General features: G+C 39.8%; 3 protein-coding genes and 1 non-coding gene across 5 annotated transcripts; 2 read left to right on the top strand and 2 right to left on the bottom strand.

Moving 5' to 3' along the window:
- Nucleotides 1–8,060, bottom strand: LOC110984595 (uncharacterized). 2 transcript variants are annotated; one of them, XM_022244929.2, is made up of 12 exons: nucleotides 7,929–8,060; nucleotides 7,172–7,307; nucleotides 6,668–6,774; nucleotides 6,095–6,216; nucleotides 5,614–5,693; nucleotides 5,211–5,296; nucleotides 4,232–4,364; nucleotides 3,557–3,772; nucleotides 3,052–3,185; nucleotides 2,479–2,577; nucleotides 1,536–1,643; nucleotides 1–1,129 (listed from the first exon to the last, which is right to left on the bottom strand). In XM_022244929.2, the coding sequence occupies exons 2-12, from the start codon at nucleotides 7,263–7,265 to the stop codon at nucleotides 1,037–1,039; spliced, it is 1,272 nt and encodes a 423-aa protein (XP_022100621.1). In that variant the 5' UTR covers nucleotides 7,266–7,307; nucleotides 7,929–8,060; the 3' UTR covers nucleotides 1–1,036. The 2 variants fall into 2 exon arrangements, with proteins under 2 accessions (XP_022100621.1, XP_022100622.1); XM_022244930.2 differs by lacking the exon at nucleotides 7,929–8,060 and having other exon boundaries at nucleotides 7,081–7,218.
- A 145-nt stretch (nucleotides 8,061–8,205) lies between these two features.
- On the top strand, nucleotides 8,206–11,620 carry rpl22 (ribosomal protein L22). The gene is made up of 4 exons (XM_022244931.2): nucleotides 8,206–8,295; nucleotides 9,768–9,890; nucleotides 10,859–10,980; nucleotides 11,108–11,620. Exons 1-4 carry the CDS (start codon nucleotides 8,221–8,223, stop codon nucleotides 11,250–11,252), a joined length of 465 nt encoding a protein of 154 aa, XP_022100623.2. The 5' UTR covers nucleotides 8,206–8,220; the 3' UTR covers nucleotides 11,253–11,620.
- A 1,843-nt stretch (nucleotides 11,621–13,463) lies between these two features.
- On the top strand, nucleotides 13,464–18,524 carry LOC110984604 (inhibitor of growth protein 5-like). Its single transcript, XM_022244946.2, has 8 exons — nucleotides 13,464–13,545; nucleotides 14,415–14,486; nucleotides 14,597–14,763; nucleotides 14,888–15,005; nucleotides 15,154–15,268; nucleotides 15,380–15,524; nucleotides 15,764–15,825; nucleotides 16,264–18,524. The coding sequence occupies exons 1-8, from the start codon at nucleotides 13,509–13,511 to the stop codon at nucleotides 16,301–16,303; spliced, it is 756 nt and encodes a 251-aa protein (XP_022100638.1). The 5' UTR covers nucleotides 13,464–13,508; the 3' UTR covers nucleotides 16,304–18,524.
- Nucleotides 18,525–18,972: 448 nt separating this feature from the next.
- Trnap-ugg (transfer RNA proline (anticodon UGG)) lies at nucleotides 18,973–19,044 on the bottom strand. The gene has a single exon. It is a non-coding gene; the product is annotated as a tRNA-Pro (tRNA).
- Between the last annotated feature and the right edge of the window lie 29 nt (nucleotides 19,045–19,073).

Below are 19,073 nucleotides of genomic sequence, written 5' to 3'. Positions count from 1 at the left end.
TTTCACTTTGTTTACTGATAAAGTAAAACAAATACTTTCATTCCACTTTATGTAATACTGTGGTAAACAACGACAAAGGGTACAGGAAGCTGATACCTTACAGGCAATTAAACTAAGATGTTTACTTTAAAATAATCATTTAAAAATAAAAATTGTCTGGTCCTATTTCAACCACAACGCATCTTCATGAGCCCTTTATAACAGTGATCATATCACAAGTACATGGACATTCAATAAAATACTTAACTAAATGCACACTACATATCATAACTTCACCTATGATACACATAACAAGGATGACTTTTCCCCATTCAAGATGGATAACATCTATGATCGAACACCCAGGATTGGGTTTCCTGAAAACTGACAAAACTGGTGTGAATAGATGTACAAAAGTCACTCTGGGATGACCGGAAGTCTTGCTTTAAACGGATTATATGCATTGTTTCCTAAGTAACATAATAACGTGCAGTAAACACTTGCAGAATTCTTACTGTTCCAATTATGATTTATATTTTAAGGGCTAAACACAAATGCAGCCATTACAACAATACTGGGTCACTTATCAACCCCATTCGTTATTTAATACACATGCACTCCAACTTTTACAAAGTAACACATTTTCTGAATGGCATCTATGCACAGTGTTACAACTTGACAGAACTTGCAAAGACTGTGAGAGCACATTAAAAGCAATCACTCTGTCAAAGAGGTTTTGACAAATTAACAAAACACAGATGAGAAATGTGCGTAAATGGTATGAAATGTGATGGTTCATTTTGGGAGCTTTTAAGCTGCTGATATTCTGTAACAGCAGTTGATTTTGCCAACACTGGATGTGTAAAGACTGTTGCCAGGTACAAAGCAAATAACTACTGGCTAGGTTCACATCTGCGGAACAATAAAAAGCTTATCTGGAAGTTAACAAGTAATTCTTGTGACATTTTGAAGCAGCATTCCCAATCCAGTGCACTCTTGATTGGCCTAATTTAACACAGAGGCTCCTTTCCTGCTGGTAGATATCTAGTTTAGTTACTTAGTAGTATCTACTGCTTCCTTGTTGATGTTGACTCTGCGATGTGGGGTAGCTGCCGTGACGCTGAGCTTGCTGGGAGGACTGGTAGCTTGTCTAACATGGGTAGAGAAAAAAAAAGTTGACTGAAGCTAGTCTATGAATATTGAGGGACTTGTTGGCAATGGAGTGAGGTTTGTTGCTTACTGTTAGACTAATAAATTTTTAGATATCAGTTATGTAGTCTGTATCCGCCCTGAGCAGAAGCCCTCCCTCGTTGGTTGAAAAGAGCCATGTTGGTCAGGAGTGTTCATTTTGCTGGTAACGATGAGACTGCAATGCTTGTGTTTCATAGATGTTCATGAACCAGCAATGCCTGGTTACTACCAAAGGAGCCTCTGTTGCAAGGAAAAATAGCGCCCTCTCTTGGTCCAGCTCCATGCTCACTGAAGGAAACACAAATAAATTAACAAGTGGAACATAGAAACCAGGAGTGTTTTTTGTGAGATACGGCTAAACTCACCCCGTGTGGCTGAGGTTGTGTCTGTTGATGTTGTTGGCTAGGTTTCTTGTGTTGATATATTGGCGATTCAGGCTTCCTACGAGGAGTATAGGATGATGGCATACTCGGCTGCAAGCAAGAAGCAACATAAACATCAGAACAAAACTGCACAGCATCAGACACTTATAACTCTAGCACCAATGACTTAGTGTTCTGCTTCTGATGAAAATACAAGCAAAAAGATGATACAAACTAAAAGGTAAGATGTGTTGGGAAGATCAATTTTCCTATTTGGAAAAACAAAACTAATTTTTTTCAAAACAAAAATCTTAGTCCATCAATTTCCATTTACCATTTGCACTTGACTGAGAATGACAGTAGCAATTCTACAGAGTCTTAGCCTGAATGTACTTAGGCATCAAATCTGATTCTGGGGGCTATACAAAGGAATGTTCAATGCACCTTTCCCATGAATATGTAAACTGGACAGGCTCATACGAACTACTACCACTGGTTGGCAAGTGTGGCCGTCATCACAGTCGGAGAGCCTTACTCTATGCTCTAACAATAACTTGGTGCGTAGAAGGTCAATAAAAACCATATTACAGCCTTTGTCCACATGGTTTTCTCAAAACTAAGTGAAGTTTTTCGACGACCCAAGATTGGAAAGTAACAATTCCTTGCCTTTAAGTTTGGCACTCATGTCAAACTATACCGGAGCAGAAACAATGTGTATGTGGTCATGATTGAGCGTACACCGAGATTTGTATTGTTATGTCATAGATTTAAGCAACTTTGCCAACCAGTGGTAGCAATGCACCTGCCTTATTTACATATTTCATGGGAAAAGTCCATTATCTAACCAAATGGACATCTGAATATAAAAGTTTGGAATTGTCCAGTAGGGCTGAATCCAACTCCATGGCAATTTTTCTCATCCTTGATTGTCAAGGTTCCAGCTCACCTTTCCCTGTTGTGCCTGCAGGTGTACCTGAGATTGTGAGAGTAAGGTCTGCTGAGGGTGAAGAGCCTGTGGATGGGCACTAGCCATCTGCCTAGGATGCTGGAAGAGAAACAAAACAAAGCAATGAGACATGAAACAGCAGTATACTGTGGGAGTAAATGAAAAGGAAAGACACCTAAAACAGCGATAAGATGCAAGAAGAAAGCAGGACAAATATGTGTGATGCAGAAAAATACTGGAGGAAATAAAAAAGGAGGTGATACATGAAACAGTAGTGTGCTGCTGGAAAAATGAGAATGACACATGAAACAGCCACATACTGCTGGCAGCTCCAGGAAAGCAAGAAAACTATACATAAACAGCAAATACTACAATGCGCTATTAAACAGAAAACTTGTGTAATACAAAAAAACAATGATTATTTTGTCTACTTTGTATGAACAGTGCCTATTCATATTGCCAAATACTGTCACTTGTCTGTATAAAAGGATGTGTTCACACTGCATTTCAGTTTGAAGATATTTTCCCTAGAAATTCATCCCAGCATCAAGAACCGTCTTACAGTCAACTCACCTGGCCTTGTAGTTTGTGTTGGTAGTGGCCTTGGTCATCAGGGTACGGACCTTGTTTAACAGACTGGTCCACTGTCTGTCCCTGGTGTACAGCTATGCTAGCTGCAGAGGCTGACTGACCACCATGGATGTAACCTGGGCACACAAACAACATTTATGTAAGACTCTTTCTTCTGTAACAAAAAGCCTTAGAAGAAATACCTATTCAATTGGCAAACTACATGCATAAACACAGCTGGGAAAAAACTGCACAAAGATGATACAGGGTTGTGTTCATTCAGCTGAAAATTGATCAAACCTCTGCACCATTCATTTTTCCGCACACAGACAACTAAAACTGTACACAAATGATTCACTATGGCTTACAATAACATGTGCATCTATGGAACCACTAGCTGCTAGTAATATCTTCTCTGCACAGATGTGTGCGGTACGCAACCAAAATTCTTTGGTACAAAATGTTAGTTTGTAGAGCCCAACGGGACAAAATGTAACAGCCAACTTACGATGAGGCTGAGCCTGGTAGGCTTGTGGAGTTTGCTGGGGCACAAAATGATTTGGGTAGGAGCTGAACGCTGACTCCCTAGATTGATACTTGCTGGCAGTGGATTGGCTGCTGGCTCCATACCCAGCATGCACTGCCTGTTGACCAGGTGGGTAACCGGTCGCTGATTGGCTGACGTAGCTGGAGTTGGCCTGTGATGTGGTGTATGGTTGATGACCTGGAAATCACAGAAATTCTCATTACATGTCGCATTCAATAGAAAGACTGCATTTCACAATAGAGGGTTTGCATGGCTGCCATTTTGCAGGCCAGTGCTTTTATTCCACAGGATATGCACAAAGGAGGTTTCCCCCTGGAATAAAAGAACTGCCCTGAAAGATGGCTACCATGCAAAGCCTGTATTTTCCTGAGTTCTTTAGCATACACTGATCCATGACGTGAAATAAAAGCATTTACTCAGCAGGCAATACGTTGTACTGTTTCACGTTAATCGCTCTTCCATATCTGAAAAAGCTAGCTGATCTTTCTTTGCCACAATAAAAGATCCTGAGATCCCGATAAATGGCCACACCCTTACAGATGTCACTATTAGGGGTCATCCAACTAGATGACACTTAACATGTTGAGCAACATAACTGCACAGAGTTACATAGATGAGGCAATGATTGTGTCTCACCTTGTCTGTAGGAACCATGAGAAGCTTGGCTCTGTCCATAACCTGGGCCCTGGCCGTACGGGCCTTGCTGTACAGGGTGCTGAGGGTATAACTCAACCACTGGTGGAGATGGGCTACGAGTCCGCTTCACTCCCTGATCAATCAACAAGATGCAGCAAGTCAGATCTTACAAAGAAAGAGTTGTTGAATTCTTCTCTACTGACATAACTGATACAGCTGTTACCATGACACTGTAAAAGAAATGTTCTGCACTTAGAACTGGGATGAAAATCAGCATTAGAAGGGGTGCTTCCTAAACTGTTCGAGGTCAACAAGTAAATTGGATCTTTTATTCTTGCCAGTGGGTTTTCTTAATTTTGTTCTTGCACTTTGCTTGCACGTCTACAATTTTAAAAAATTGTTGAGACTGGTGTTTGTACAGGTTTCTTCAAGCTGTTCAGCTAGATTGTTGAGCACTTTTGAGGAATTCTTGGTTTCCTTAGCAACAAGAGAAGAATTTGTTTAAATACAGTCAATCAACAAAATGCCACTAAGGACAGCTCAAAATGTGATATAAAAACTAACACCCATGACGCAAAGCCACAATAATATCACTAACTGCAGTATACACTGCTTCATTTGATTTGAGCAAACCACCCAATGCAAGCAAACTCAGTGGTCGAGTGGTTAAACATTTACACTTGTAAGCAGAAAGTTGTCAGATTGAATCCCCCTTGAGCAAGCTAGTGATATTTTTTTTGCATCTGTTGGGCCACACTGAGAATACAGTGTGTTTACAAATAGCGTTTTTTCACAAAATCCTAGCATAAAATTAAGATCCTTAATACAAAGCCAAGTTAATATCATTAAACCGGCATTTGGCAATGATATTGGCATTTTCAACCCAAGCAGAAGTCAAGCGCTGAGTTCAGAAGAGTTGTACCCTGACGAGCAAACACAGATAAAGAACTCTATTCATTCTCTTCTACTGAGTACTTACATGGACTCCCTGTGCAGGTTGCTGTGCTGGTGTGCGGTACATGGGCCCCTTATCCAACATGGCTGGCCTCCCCTGCATATGGGCACCTAAATGTATGGTCAAAATTGACTTCATCAAACTGACTAAACTTCATTCACTTACACCTTGAGTAGGTCAAGAGTCCTCAATATCGTTACTCATAGTTGGGTAAAGTATTTCGGAAAGTTGAACTGATGTTAGCTCAGGAAGCTGAACAAACTGTCGAAGACTATTTCAATTAAGACTATTAACTAACTTTTAAATGCTGGGACAAGGTATTTATATGTTTGTTGGGGACGGTGTTGTATTCTGTTTATTTGCAGATGAAGAAAAGGGAAAACTGGTGTCAAGAAACGACAGGGAGTTCAGCTGATAACAAGTTTACCTTGCACAATCATGTGAGGTCCAGGCATGTGCAATGTAGGATGATACTGGTGATGGTGGCTCATGGCAACCATTAATTCACTGCAAGGTCAAAGGTTAAAATTAGCATCAGGAAACCACTTTAACTCAGCTACTAACACAGATCATTGCTTAGACATTCAACGAAGGGCTTTACAATTTGTGAAAATAGCTGTGTGCCCCATATAAAAAAAAACAGCTGAAGCACATGCGTACAATGGTATGCATTGCTCAAACCCAAGATTGCCACTTAGAAGAATGGTACTTTTCTTCCTCAGGTATGAAAATCATGACAACGTGGTGCATATTAAATGACAAGAAAAAATAGTTCAATGCAGTGCCTGAATTAGGAAAGGCTCCACTAGAATTTCTGTAGTTGACAATAAGAGCTACAATAAATGAGTAGCAATTACAGAAAAGACGGTGTTTTCTTTGAATCTCGGTGAGAGATGAGAAATGCTGACCTTTTTTCCTTCATCTGTTGCCTTCTGCGGTTTTCATCCTCATTGAGAACCTTCTTGAGTTGTGAGAACAACTCGTGCTTGTCAGCTTTGAGAGACTTGAGTTTATCCTCTAGTGACTTGATCTGAAAGACAACAGAAATTCAATACTAAAAACAGGTTGGTGAAATTTTGTAAAAACCTGTTTAATTCATAGAATTGGTCAATAAAACAATGTCTTTTTTACAAAATCAGTGCTGGATACCACATTTACTAGTTTTACCAGGAAGTTTCTTGTTTGTCACAAAATTAGGGAAAAGTTGGATTCACTCTTTTCTATTTCAATGCAAAAGGTGAAATTCCTCTTTTACCAAATGCATAGAAGTATTTTCAAACGAGTTAAGTTTTTAGACATCAGTAAAAAAAAGAAAATATGCATGAAATTACATGTCCGACAGACTGAGTAAATTGTTATCAAATCATCTGGCAGCATTTCTGATAATTCATGAGGGGTGTGTATGGGAATGTGGAGTTGTACATGCAGGTTGCTTTACTACCTATGGTAATACACCTGTTATCAATTAATTATCATCCTACCTGTTCCTTAGTCTCCTCCAGAGACAAGGATTCCGCCTCTGCCTTCTTTCTCAAACGTTCTGCTTCTTCCATCTTCCTTTCAATGGCTTTATCTGCTTCCTCCTCTTCTGCAAAGTAAAACAAATCAGGACAGAAATGTGACTCAAACAAATGAGCAAGTCTTTATTATCATTAACAATCCCTGTGCACATGTTAGAATTCTTTGAAATGCATCAATACCTTTCAATGCACTCTTTTTTTGAATCTAGAATTACTTTCAACAAAAGCTCCAATGAAATATAAGCTTTCATCTGGCTGTCATACATGAGAAGTAAACACTGGTTAGATGGACCTGGAATAGGCAATGTACATGTACAGGTGTTCTGGAAAAAAGAAAGATTCTACAATGCACCTGTAAATATCACAATACTTACTAATGAGGTAAAGAAAACCAGTCAGAACCCACAGTTTGGACATTGAAAGTCTATGGCTCTTGCATTTCTGTGGGTATTAGATGTGGATTACCTTGACGCTTTCGTTCTCGCTCCTTGAGAATATGGTGTTTGAGAGCGGCAGCCATAGCCTGTGTTAGTTTGGGTCGATCTAGAAGGCCTGGCATGATGCTCAGTTCATAAAGATGGGCAAACGGTCTTCTAATCAACTGTACAGTATGAAAAAGGTCAGATAACTTAAAATAAATGTGCCTAATACCACCATGATATGAGAAACCTGTGCAATACGACTAACAACATCCACTTAATGCACACAGTCATGACAATAGCTGGAAATATTCAGCACCAAAGGCTCATGGCATGGGGATGCATAATAATTAATACAAAGAATCTCTCCAACTGCCCATATTTTACACAGTCAGTCATCTTTGATAAGTTTGAAAGGCAATCACTGACAATGAAAATCTGAAAAGGTAAACAAGGCGAAGCGTGTGCCATTTAAACTTTTGAAATAATTTTCACCTAACATTCATTGACAGTATGTTAGTCCTAAAAAAGTTAATCCAAATTTAATACATGCCTTTCGTATTTTTCACCAAATACGTGCAAAGTTAGAAAGGTATGGGCCAAAAGCAAAAAATAAATACCACGATTAATCAAACACTCAGCATGCTCAGTACAGTCATGTCAATTTTGTCACTGTCACTCATACTCCTACTACCTCGCCTACAACTTACAATTTATAAGACAAAACATTTTTGAGCTTCATTGGCTCACACGAAATAATTCTTATTAAGGGGGTAGGGTGAAGAAAATAAAGTAAATGATACCTTTATAGCAATTTGCAAGAGAGGGTTGCGTGAATTGTAATTTTTTGTTAATATTTACGGCACGACGAAATGAACAAGACTACAGTCGCCAAATGGTCGCCATCTTTGACGGAAACTATTCGGTGAAGCTCGGACATTTCCGTAAATGAAACAAAATACAAAAAAATAAATTGCCTAAATTATGTGTTTATCTTTTATCTCAAAAATGTATTTCAAAAACCTGTCTGAAAAATAAACTGTTAAATCTAATATGTAAAACGTTCATTTTTGTTTAAAATACTTCACACCGACCATGTTCGGCTTTCTTCGGATTGACTCGGAACAATGTCGGTCTCTTTTATCCTGCGAAGTGAGCAAGATGCCCATGGTATGTTAAACTGTGATCAGGAATCCCGAATTTATCGCACAATTTGGGGGTAATTTTCATGAAAACATTATTGCACGACTTCGAATAATAACGCTGCCTACTGTAGATGTAGTTGTTTGATGGAATAACTGTTCGTTTCGTCAAAATATAACCATAAAAATTGTAAAAATGGGAAAGTTCGAAGGCGGGTCACCTATGAAGTGCGCCCTCATTGCTGTGGTTGAATTGCCGCACGTGGCGTGAGGGTACCGGGTGCATTCATTAAATCGTTGTATTTGTGCGCGCGAGCTCATTAATATGTTGTGATCCCATGGGATTTTTACAAGAAGACATGGATCATAGAAATATTTCTATAAATCCCGAATTTGGGACTGACAGTTTCCAGTTTGGGGTGTTTCTTTCACAAAAAGCCCTAAATTGTGGGCCCATTTTGGATAGAGGCGGGCAGCTAGCTACATTCAGAGCTGGGCGCATAGTTTTACTACTATTTAGGGGTTTCTTCGGGGAAAGGCGAATAGAAACATTTTTGTGGCTAACGTTCATAAAATTGAAATGAAATCTTGTGATCTTCTGGCCATACTCTTGAGTTTCCAGTGAAAAACGAGAGGCTAACCTCTTCCCAAGAGTCACTAGGCAGTGCTATTTTGGTCTGATATGGCACTGTTTTCTATGGATGCATATTTGTGTAGTGCAACCTCGGGCAGGTCATGCTATTTAGTGTCAACAAAGCGTCAACAAAATATTCAACCATTTTTATGCAAATATTTTATATTTACAACATAAGTAAGACTCCTACATATCATATTCAATGTATCACACTATCGAAAATGATATTTGTGGAAATTTGAGCAACAAATTTTGGGCTTGTCATGCAGCCCAACTGGCCAGTATCTTGTTTTTGAGTGGACATTAAAGTAAAGATGGCTGCCTCCATTGCAAAAAAGTTTCATTTTTTGCGTAAATCTGGAAGCACATTCAATGTTTCTCGTACACAGTGGCCATGGTGGCAAGTCTTATAATATGATAAAACCACTTTTAATCTTTAGAGGGCATTTTCAAGTTGTTGACACTTTGTTGACACTAGTTGTATGTGTTGACGCTTGTTGACGCTAAATAGCATAGCCGCGTGAGGCTAGGCGGCTAGTTATTTACACTGTAGCATACAGTAATTTACTGAACTTGACCACTTGACTCAACCAGGTATACTTGTCTCAATGTCTCAAATTTCATTCTTATCTGTATCACAGAGTTCAGGTCATGCTAAGTTGATGGAATGATGCTTAATTTGAAAGTAAATGACTGAAATGATAAAAGTAAATGGATGTGTCATTGTTGAACAAATCTGTAGTTTGTTTAATTTAAAGAAATGGGAATAGTTTGAAAATGTTTGCTTGTGATAATTTGAAAAAGGAAGGAACACTGAGCTGTCGTTTAAATTTGTAGTGTTATTTTGTTTTCTTATTGAAATTCAGAAAAAAGTGGTCAAGAAGGGCTCCAAGCCTGTTGTGAAGGGGAAGAAAAAGAAGCAAACGCTTCATTTTACCATCGACTGTACTCTACCAGTCGAAGATGGCATCATGGATGCAGCTAATTTTGTGAGTTATCCTTTAATCTACAGTGGTGTAGCCTTGCTCTATTCAGAGGGGGGTAAGATATCTCCATTTGCCACCCCCCCCCATCCCCCAGCTATGTTTCCAAATTCTTCTCGGAGGGGATAAGAGTTTGCCGGGGAACCCCTCCCTTTGCTCCCTTCCCCCACCCCACATACACACACCCAGCTATGTTGGCAGACTCTACTTAGAGAGAAGCAAGAGTTCCTGAGATGGGCAGTTTACTGCTCCCGTTGGCTACACCACTGTCAATCTGTACAATCAGGCAAGGTTTACAAATCTGCTGGATCTAACTCCACTGAGCATTCAACAGAAACAACATCAGTTGTCAACTATGAGACAATGGGAGTTAGCCTCATGTAACATTGCCACTGTTGGGTCCTGTGTTGGCTTGCTTGTTGGAACTCGTAGGCTGTTTGGCTTTGAAGGATAGTTGACCTGTTGGATACTGAGCTGGCTTCTCAGTGGTTTATTGTTGTGGGTTGAATAGCTTTGCTTGCTCAAATGATGTCCAGGTAGGATTTAGAGTTTGGTGATCAAAAGCCTGTGAATTAAAGTGTAAATTATTCAGAAAGTGTAGTTAACACATACAGCTATTTGGGAATGGGTTTTTTGTTCATTAGATCATGAGAGTAGAGAAAAACTTTACTCAGGAACGTCAAGTGAAGAATTTATGAATGATCTGAGAGCATGTTATTGCGTGAAACGGAGAAATGATTTCAGTTCTTAAAACGGAATCTCCCTGAAAGATTTTCTTTTTTCTTTGGTATTGAAAACTATTAATGTTATGTCTCTCTGGTCTAGGGTTAACCATCCCTAGTCCAACTTAGGGACCTCTTCCCTAAACAACACACCCCATTGTGGGTGTACTGTGTCCCTCTGAGGGCACAGTGGTTAGGGCCACCTTCCCTAACCTCCCTTCTTGTTTGTCCACTCCGCCCACCCAATCACAGGAGGCATTCTTGCAGGACCGCATCAAAGTCGACGGGAAGACCAAGAACTTTGGCAACAATGTCAGCATCGAGCGCAAGAAGAGCAAGGTGACCATCACGTCCCACATTGACTTCTCTAAGAGGTGGGTTCAAGGATATCAGCTCAGACGGTGACTTTCTTAAAGACAAAGTGTGAAAGTGTAATGGGAACTCTAAGATGTTGAAAGTAAATTCCTTTCAATTTTTTTTTCTTTCGTCATGGTTGAATAGGTATCTGAAGTACCTGACCAAGAAGTACTTGAAGAAGAACAACTTGCGTGACTGGCTGCGAGTGGTGGCCTCTGGTAAAGACACGTACGACCTGCGTTACTTCCAGATCAACCAGGAAGAAGATGAGGATGAAGATGAAGATTAAAGTGTGATGTTTGCAGTCACCCGTTACCCATGAAATCACCCATTCAACACCTTAGAGTTGCTGCTTAAGGCGGTCTCATTCTGTGTTGTAGCCTGTCAAGAAAACAGCGGAGATTTTCAAACTGTAAAATTAAAACAGTCATTTTCATTATCAATTACGCGTGTTCATGTACACCTGTACTCCGGAGATAATTTCTGAGGCATGTGGAGAATTTGGGCACTTCAATCAGACAGGGCAGATGATACAGATCTGGTACCCCGTCTCAATCGGTTTTCCAAGTACATGTTTATGGTTTGAGCACTGTTCACTTCTGCAGGATCCGTTGTATCAGAGATCAGAATAAATTACAGAAGACATTGTCACAAGGATGTGGAGTTGTGTGGACACGTGCATTTTGTCTGGCCTAGTATGATTCAAATGATGGTTGAATCTGATCGTGTATATGGTTGCATGTGGAAGTCTTGGTTTAGCCATGGTGCCTTCACACATTGGCCCCTGTAGGGTGCCGTTGGGGGACCACTTTTTTCGGGGGGGGGGATTTCCATGGGGTGGCCAACCTGGGAGGATTCCCCTTCCCCACTCCTATTGAACACCCATGTAGTAACCTGTTGGAAGTATGGTGGACACAGCAGGATGGCGCTGTTTGAAGTGGGTGAATTTTGAGCAAACAAGATTTGAGACTTGCCAAATAGTCCCTCGTTTTACTTCTGACATACTTCCAACAGGCACATGTACATTAGGAAAGTAGTGGAAGGCCTTTATGGGATGGGGTGGTTTGTCCACGTACCCATATGGTGGGTACATCGGCTGAAGATGCCCTCTGAAGATGGGAACTGGTCTCTACCGGTACTTTGTTACACATACTGACCAAATTGTTAGCATAACGTCGTATATTAGTATTTGCGAAAGACGGCATGAAGAACAGCGCCACCTTTTGTCAGATAAGATGTTACCGAGCCACTTTAGGCTCCAACGGCAAGAGTTAAGTCATTTGCGTCCACGCCCCCTAACAATTGTCTTCAGAATATCTGACAACGGCGAAATTTTTGCTGGGTTGTTTTATTTTTACAGGCGTGGGTAGTTCGCAATTTTGCCATCCCCCCTCCCCACAGTTAAGTTAAATTGGTTTAGAACCATGGAGCTTTTAGATGAAGGACACAGAAGGAGTTTGAACTGCGCAGGCTATAACGTCTGGCCGATTTCCGTTTTCTAGCACGCCTGGTAATGGTATGTCATAGCCAGAGCGCGCAGGGAGTGCTTGCTAAGCGCAAAGCACCACCTGTTTCACAACCACGAAAACCCTTTGTACCCATTTTCGCCGCCGCAATTTTTCGCTGGTAATTTGCCTCCTTAAAACTTTGTGTACTTATGTATAGGAAATTGAATATTCATGCTTCGTTGGTGCTTGGTATGATCTCACAACATCAATTTAATGCTTGCGCAGTTGCTTGCATTATGCCGGTGTGCCTTAAGTAACGTGCAGTCTTTGCAATGAATGCTTTCTTTTGGAGTTACATGTATTTTGGGAATGAACAGCCACGTTGTTTACAAATTTTTGTGTTTTGTTAAAATCATTTTATTATGGCATTTGTGTAAAAGTGTCTTTTATGAAATTTCATGATGTCTCTCTGTGATGAAATAGCGGCGCATTTTGTTACTTATGAACTTAGCTTTCCAGTAGTAGTTACCATTTTGTTGGCCAGTCTTAGCCAAAGTCGTAACAAGTCTTTGAAAACCGATGTATTGCTGGGAGGAGAATAAAGATACAAACTTTGCATGGATAATGGAACAGTATCCAAATTTTGAAAGTTTATTCAGGATGGTAAAAGTAGGTCTCATATCGGAGATGCAGGCTGTAATCGGGTATTTTGGAATGTTTTCTATTATTCGCCTGGCCAGATGGGGATGACCATCGGAGCACTTACAACTCCTGTTCCCTTCCCCTATGCTGGAAACTGACCCTTTCTCAAAGATGGGTTTCTTAATCGGTCTTGTTTCATTCCCGCTGTGAACCATTTAAGAATCAAAATTCGATTGTGTTGGCTAAATATCTAATGGTTACTCTCTGTGACAAAATAAAATATTGATATTGGTCTAGAATATCCAAAATTAGGGACGTAGAGCTACATTGAAAACGGAGCTGGGTTTTAATTAATGGCTTGTCTGGAAGTTTCTTGCCCCTTAATTGTGAAGTGCGACCTCTGTTGACGTCAGCGATCCAAGGAGCTGAGTTAATAAGCGGGAAAAATTACCACCATGGCGACTGCATTGTACTTGGAACAGTATCTCGATAGTAAGCCAAAAACTCGTTTTATCGTTATACACTGGTGTCTGTATTCATACGTTTGTATTACACAGATATTAGTGGGTACATGTAGTGTAAAATTTAGGGGTGGTAGAGTTGATTCGGGCATAAAAACCGACGGTATATTTGGTCCAATTACGCATTCATTTTATAGTCTGCAGCCTCCCCTGTATGTGCGGCACGGACCCACAGACTGACGCTGTCAGTGCACGCTGTAGTGCACACGTACATGTACATGTGTACGTACATGTACATGTAGTGTGACTGTACATGTACCGTATATATACCCATGGTGCACCATGCACACAGCTTGACCCGAGTGTGGTCAGTGTTTAGGAATGCAAGGTCGTATTATGGAATGCAAGGTCGTGTGTAGGCCTCCTTGAGATGTGGTGCACATGGAAAAAATGTAAAATGCAAGCTAAGTTAGGCCAAAGTTATTTTTATGAACTTGGTGCTATGACATGTCACTTGATTAATCATGAAGAAGTGATTTTCAGAAAAATTGTTTTGATGTGGTCTTCTCTAAACCTTTTATTTGCTGTTGCAGACCCCTGCATCATAGTGCATGTAATCCTAGAACAAAGTAGAAGTAAACAGTACTCACTTTATATTTTTAATGTTTACTTCTGCTGAGTCTAATTAGGGCATTAATTAAAAAAGATCCTCAGAGCAATGGTAAGATCACCAAGCCCACCTGAAAAAACTGTCCCCATTTAGACGGACATTCTTTCTTTCTGGGGATGGATTTTGTCCCCAAATAAAGGGACTTCTCCAAATACTGGGACAGTCGTTGAGTTGTGATGTGTGCCTCCACTGTAACATGGCTAATCTTATACTGTTTATGTCATTCGTAGGTATTGAAAACTTGCCTTTTGAGCTTCAGAGGAATTTTACTCTGATGCGAGACCTGGATCAACGAGCTCAAGGTAGGTAAATTCTTGAAACATTCAAAGTTGCAAATTGTCTTCATGGTCTTGTAAGCTGTAAAAAGCTCAGTTTTTGCAAACATATCAAAACTATTTTTCTATTGCCTTAGATTTGTCTCGCGATATCGACAGAGAGACAGGGTCGTACATCAGTTCCGTCAAGAGTTGGGCACCAGAGCAGCGAGTAGAAGCTTTGAAGAGAATTGACAAAGCCTTTGCAAAGAGCCGAGAGTTCAATGATGACAAAGTCCAACTGGCAATGCAGACCTATGAAATGGTAGGCTAGGTCAAAACTAAATCTTTAGTGACGAAAATGGAAAATGTTTTGTTAAATAGGGTAATTTCCACCAACTTGAGACAGGATTTTAATTTTAATGAAATTCAATTTCTTGATTGTTCAGGTCGACAAGCACATCCGGAGGTTGGATGCAGATTTGGCCCGGTTCGAACAAGAGTTGAAAGAGAGAAATATTGAGCAGACATCGGAATATGACAGTTCCTCAGGAAGGGACAACAAAAGTAAGACGTCAGATCATGCTGCTAGCTATGGCGATGAACTTTCCTTGAAGCTTTCAGATCTTTCGGGTGTGACTGCACATAGCACTCTGTCTAGCACTTCAGTTCTATCAAATCATATTTCTTCCTTTTTTCCTTGTAATATTGTCAGAGAAGGGACGAGGGAGAGCAGCAGAAAAATCCGCCAAGAAAAGCAAGAAAGGCCGCGTTTCTGATGATGAAACTCCCAAACAGTCGAGGAAGAAAATGAAATCAGCTGCAGGCCAGTGAGTACTTCTTCAGAAGTGAATTTATGGTGGTTCTACGATCCATGGATGGCATCTTATGTAAGGCAATACCTCTTCTGTTGTTAATCTTTTCATTTTTCTTGTCATCAGAGCTGTAGCGCCCATTTTGACCTTACCCACCGTGATGAATTCTCCATCAGACGTTCTAGACATGCCAGTTGACCCCAACGAGCCTACATATTGTCTGTGCCATCAGGTGTCTTACGGCGAGATGATAGGTTGCGATAACCAAGATGTGAGCACACATTGATTTTCTGATGTTGATTAATTTTTTTTTTATCTGAAACCATGTTGCCCCAAAGTAAAGAGGGGTATACAAACCTTTGTGAGTTTCTTAACACTCTAGCAGCCATCACAAATTTGTATGTGTCATCTATTTCTAACTTGAGTCTTATTGTGGCTCTGAGAAACAGTTGCAATCTAGTTAGATATCCTGTTAAGAATTTATTCCTGTTTGTTGTTCATGTTTGATAGTGTCCGATTGAATGGTTCCACTTTGCTTGCGTTGGACTGACAGCTAAGCCCAAGGGCAAATGGTGAGTTTTAATCAAACCTCACAGTAGGCCTTGTCAAACAACTCTCACTGTCTTTCCTACCTGTGTTGAAATCATGATGTCAAGTGTTCTTACCGACGCCAGTTTGTACTAGGGTTGTCCATCATTTGAAATTTCTACATGGGTGACCAAGGCCGACTTTCACCCATGTAAGAAGTAGATCCGTTGTGTTGAATTCACGCTTATTTGAAAGGGGTTGCCAAAATCTCAGGGCTGAGCCAGGGTCCAGTTCTTGTACTAGATTTCTAGGGAGGATCTTAGTAGTTTTTGGTGTAGTCAATGTGACTCCGGGTGTCAACAAGGTTAAATCTTCATCAGCCGCTGACTACTATGCTGCAGTGTTTGTGCCTTTTTTTTTCATTTCTCCTATATTTGCTTTTTATCAACCTTTCTTTTCTGATGATGTATATTTTTTTTCAGGTTCTGCCCGAGGTGTATGCCCGACAAGAAAAAGAAATGACGCTTTGTCAGAGAAAACCTAGCTGACATGTGAACATACATTGTCCCCGAGGCACTGTCACCTTTCCCACTGAGGAAAATTTGTAAAGAACACCTTTGAATGTGTAGATACATTCCATGACATCACATGTATTTGGAGCCTGTTGTGTGCAAATAAACAGTTGTGCACAACTTGGATAGATTGCATATGAAATAATGGAATTGTTATTTCAGACGATTTTGTAATGATTGTTACTGTACCACAAATTTTACCTCAAATTAAAATGTGTCTGACAGAAGTTCACAGTGAAAGCAAACTGTATCCGCTGCAATTCTCAACCCCTTTGATATCCCAGCTTATGTTGGAAACATGTTTTCGTGTTTGTTCATGTATCAAGAGTTGATAGGGTCTCAAGATATAAAGTCAACAATCTTATGGCAAGTCAATCTTTATCTGATGTCGTCTACTGTATTGTACATAGTTATTTGGTTAAAGCACAGCCCTAAGAATAAAAAGTCAGTAAGTTCAAGCAGTTCAATACTACAGATCAACTTCAAGAGATTGCTTTGCAGAGGCCATATGGATTACTTTATCTGTGAACATTTGTCAAGGTTCCTTATTAAGCCTGGGGTATATCTCCCAAAATTGGATTAATCAGTGGGTGAAAAGTACTACAAAACCTCAACTAAAACCAGTGACTTATCCTGGCTTAGACATGTTTCCAAACAAAGCTCACACATCCATCCTGTGGCAGCAAAATATGGTAGTCTTCTGCCTGTACAAGTCGATGGCAGTTTTGAAAAACTACCAATAAAAGATGGGTGACCCAACCAGCCGTACATTTGCTATACCTGTTCATTGAGAATTGCTTAAGAAGTATGTTCTATTTCCAAAAGTTAACTTTAGGGTTTAGTTATAAATACTTTGTTTTTCATTTAGCAAGATCAGCATTGAACTGCATTTTGATATTTGTGAACACGTTCTGAGTTGTAGAGGTTGATTTAGCAAAGCACGTATTCATGCGTGTTGCATTTTATTGTTTGGGCACATTGTTTGTACTCTTGATCCATTCCTGACAACATAAATCCCTTCAACCCTTTGTCACATTTTTTAAAAACCTTCGGATGGGATTGTAAAATTCAATTATGTTCATTTCATCTTCTCTCAAATTTGAGTTTTATTGTAAATACCATTAAAAAAGTTATTTTTTTAAATCCCAGTTGAAATGAAAAGCAAGCATGGCATCTTTGCTCTGCTTCAAGAATATTTCGTACAGTTATCAAAAAGTGTAAATAATTGAGTATATTTTTAGTTACAAACATGTAAGAGGTTACATTAGTGTTGATTTGATTAAGTGTTGATGTTATTGTACTACTCAGTATTTGATTGTGGAGAGGAATACATGTACATGTATTTGATTTCTTTTTTTATGACACCAAATATATGAGAGGCGCCAAAGTGTAGAGATGGCTAGCTATACAGTGTAATTTTTTATAGGGCTGTTCTGGTCATGTACTTGCTTCCAGAGCAGTTTGACAAATGCTGATGTTTTAACTGGCGATTTTGCATTCAGTTAAGTACTTTACTGTTCAAAATTGGAAACCGTGCAGAAAAGAAGTTATGCATGAATGTGACCACACACTGGAGTAAATATTTTTGATGATGCCTGATGGGAAAGGAATGATGCTTACTTTGTAATGAAGCAGTCTCAAATCTTGTTGCATAACAGTTTTGATGTTCCAGTGATTACAGAATTGGAGTACATGTATTGACTTTGTAACTATGGCCGCTTTCCAAATTTGGGCTGCATTTTCCATCTTTGTCTATGCTCTAAAGTCAATTACAAACAGTTGCTGCTGGAATCAAATCTGAAAACATATTCTCCAAACAGTGACTACATTTTAAATAATTTGTTGTGTCTGCTGCCGAAATGAAGCATTGACCTCAGTAACAATCCAGACTTGATGTGGAAATTTTTTACATCAGAGGACGAGTGAGGGACACATTTTGTTGGTATTGGTGGAATCTGAGACTGGCTGCTTTTCAGCCATGGTTGAATCCAGGACTAGACTGATTTGAATCACACAAGTTGATTGCGATTGTTTTTTTATGTATTAAGAATGCACAGAGCTGATGTTTGTTTCTCAAGTGAATTGTATTCTATTCAGTGGACTGAATATTGTCAAGTTTGACTTGGTGGCTTGATTGTGAAAGAGGGTGCAATAAAAAGACACATTTTGTAGTTTTTGCATTGTACTGCCAGTTTTCTTACGGGTTTGTGATTGTAAATTTTATTTTTAACCTGCTTAAACCAGCAGGTACCTTTAGGCCACCAGAAGACAAGCAACATCGAATCAGCTACATTTAAACCATCACCTGTACTTTTTGAACATCAGTCGTTTAGAAAATTGGTGAAGAAAGTGCGCACTTTCCCCTTCTAATCGTTTTACCTTACTGTAATATGGGTATGAGACAAGATTTTGAGGTTTGTGAATATGTTAACCCTTGGCCTTTTTTCTTAGTTTAGCCATGGAGGAATAAAAACATCCTCTATGGTTTAGCACGAGCACTTACAAACATACAAAAAAAACAATGGGAAGAAAAACTGAAATTGCGCTGAAAGTGGCGCTGGTTTATTTTCATCGAAGATAAAAACGGAAGTAGAAGTTTATGAGAAAAAAAAGACAGCAGGGCCTGTCCGGGAGTCGAACCCGGGGCCTCTCGCACCCAAAGCGAGAATCATACCACTAGACCAACAGGCCGCTTCGAAAATATGGTGGGAATCTTATCT

The sequence above is a fragment of the Acanthaster planci genome, linkage group LG16 (assembly GCF_054643075.1).
Source record: "Acanthaster planci isolate LZ-2023a linkage group LG16, COTS_SCS, whole genome shotgun sequence".
NCBI classification, from domain to species: Eukaryota; Metazoa; Echinodermata; class Asteroidea; order Valvatida; family Acanthasteridae; genus Acanthaster; species Acanthaster planci.
Note: the sequence above shows the minus strand (reverse complement) of the source record. Positions and strands in the feature narration are given on the sequence as shown.

Coding starts and splice junctions, on each gene's coding strand:
- LOC110984595 (XM_022244929.2), bottom strand. CDS start 7,265: ATGCCAGGCCTTCTAGATCGACCCAAACTAACACAGGCTATGGCTGCC. Junction 3,186..3,556: donor CTACCAGGCTCAGCCTCATC/GTAAGTTGGCTG, acceptor TTGTGTGCCCAG/GTTACATCCATGGTGGTCAG. Junction 2,578..3,051: donor AACACAAACTACAAGGCCAG/GTGAGTTGACTG, acceptor TTTCTCTTCCAG/CATCCTAGGCAGATGGCTAG.
- rpl22 (XM_022244931.2), top strand. CDS start 8,221: ATGTTCGGCTTTCTTCGGATTGACTCGGAACAATGTCGGTCTCTTTTA. Junction 8,296..9,767: donor AAGTGAGCAAGATGCCCATG/GTATGTTAAACT, acceptor ATTGAAATTCAG/AAAAAAGTGGTCAAGAAGGG. Junction 10,981..11,107: donor CACATTGACTTCTCTAAGAG/GTGGGTTCAAGG, acceptor ATGGTTGAATAG/GTATCTGAAGTACCTGACCA.
- LOC110984604 (XM_022244946.2), top strand. CDS start 13,509: ATGGCGACTGCATTGTACTTGGAACAGTATCTCGATA. Junction 13,546..14,414: donor CTTGGAACAGTATCTCGATA/GTAAGCCAAAAA, acceptor TGTCATTCGTAG/GTATTGAAAACTTGCCTTTT. Junction 15,826..16,263: donor GCTAAGCCCAAGGGCAAATG/GTGAGTTTTAAT, acceptor ATTTTTTTTCAG/GTTCTGCCCGAGGTGTATGC.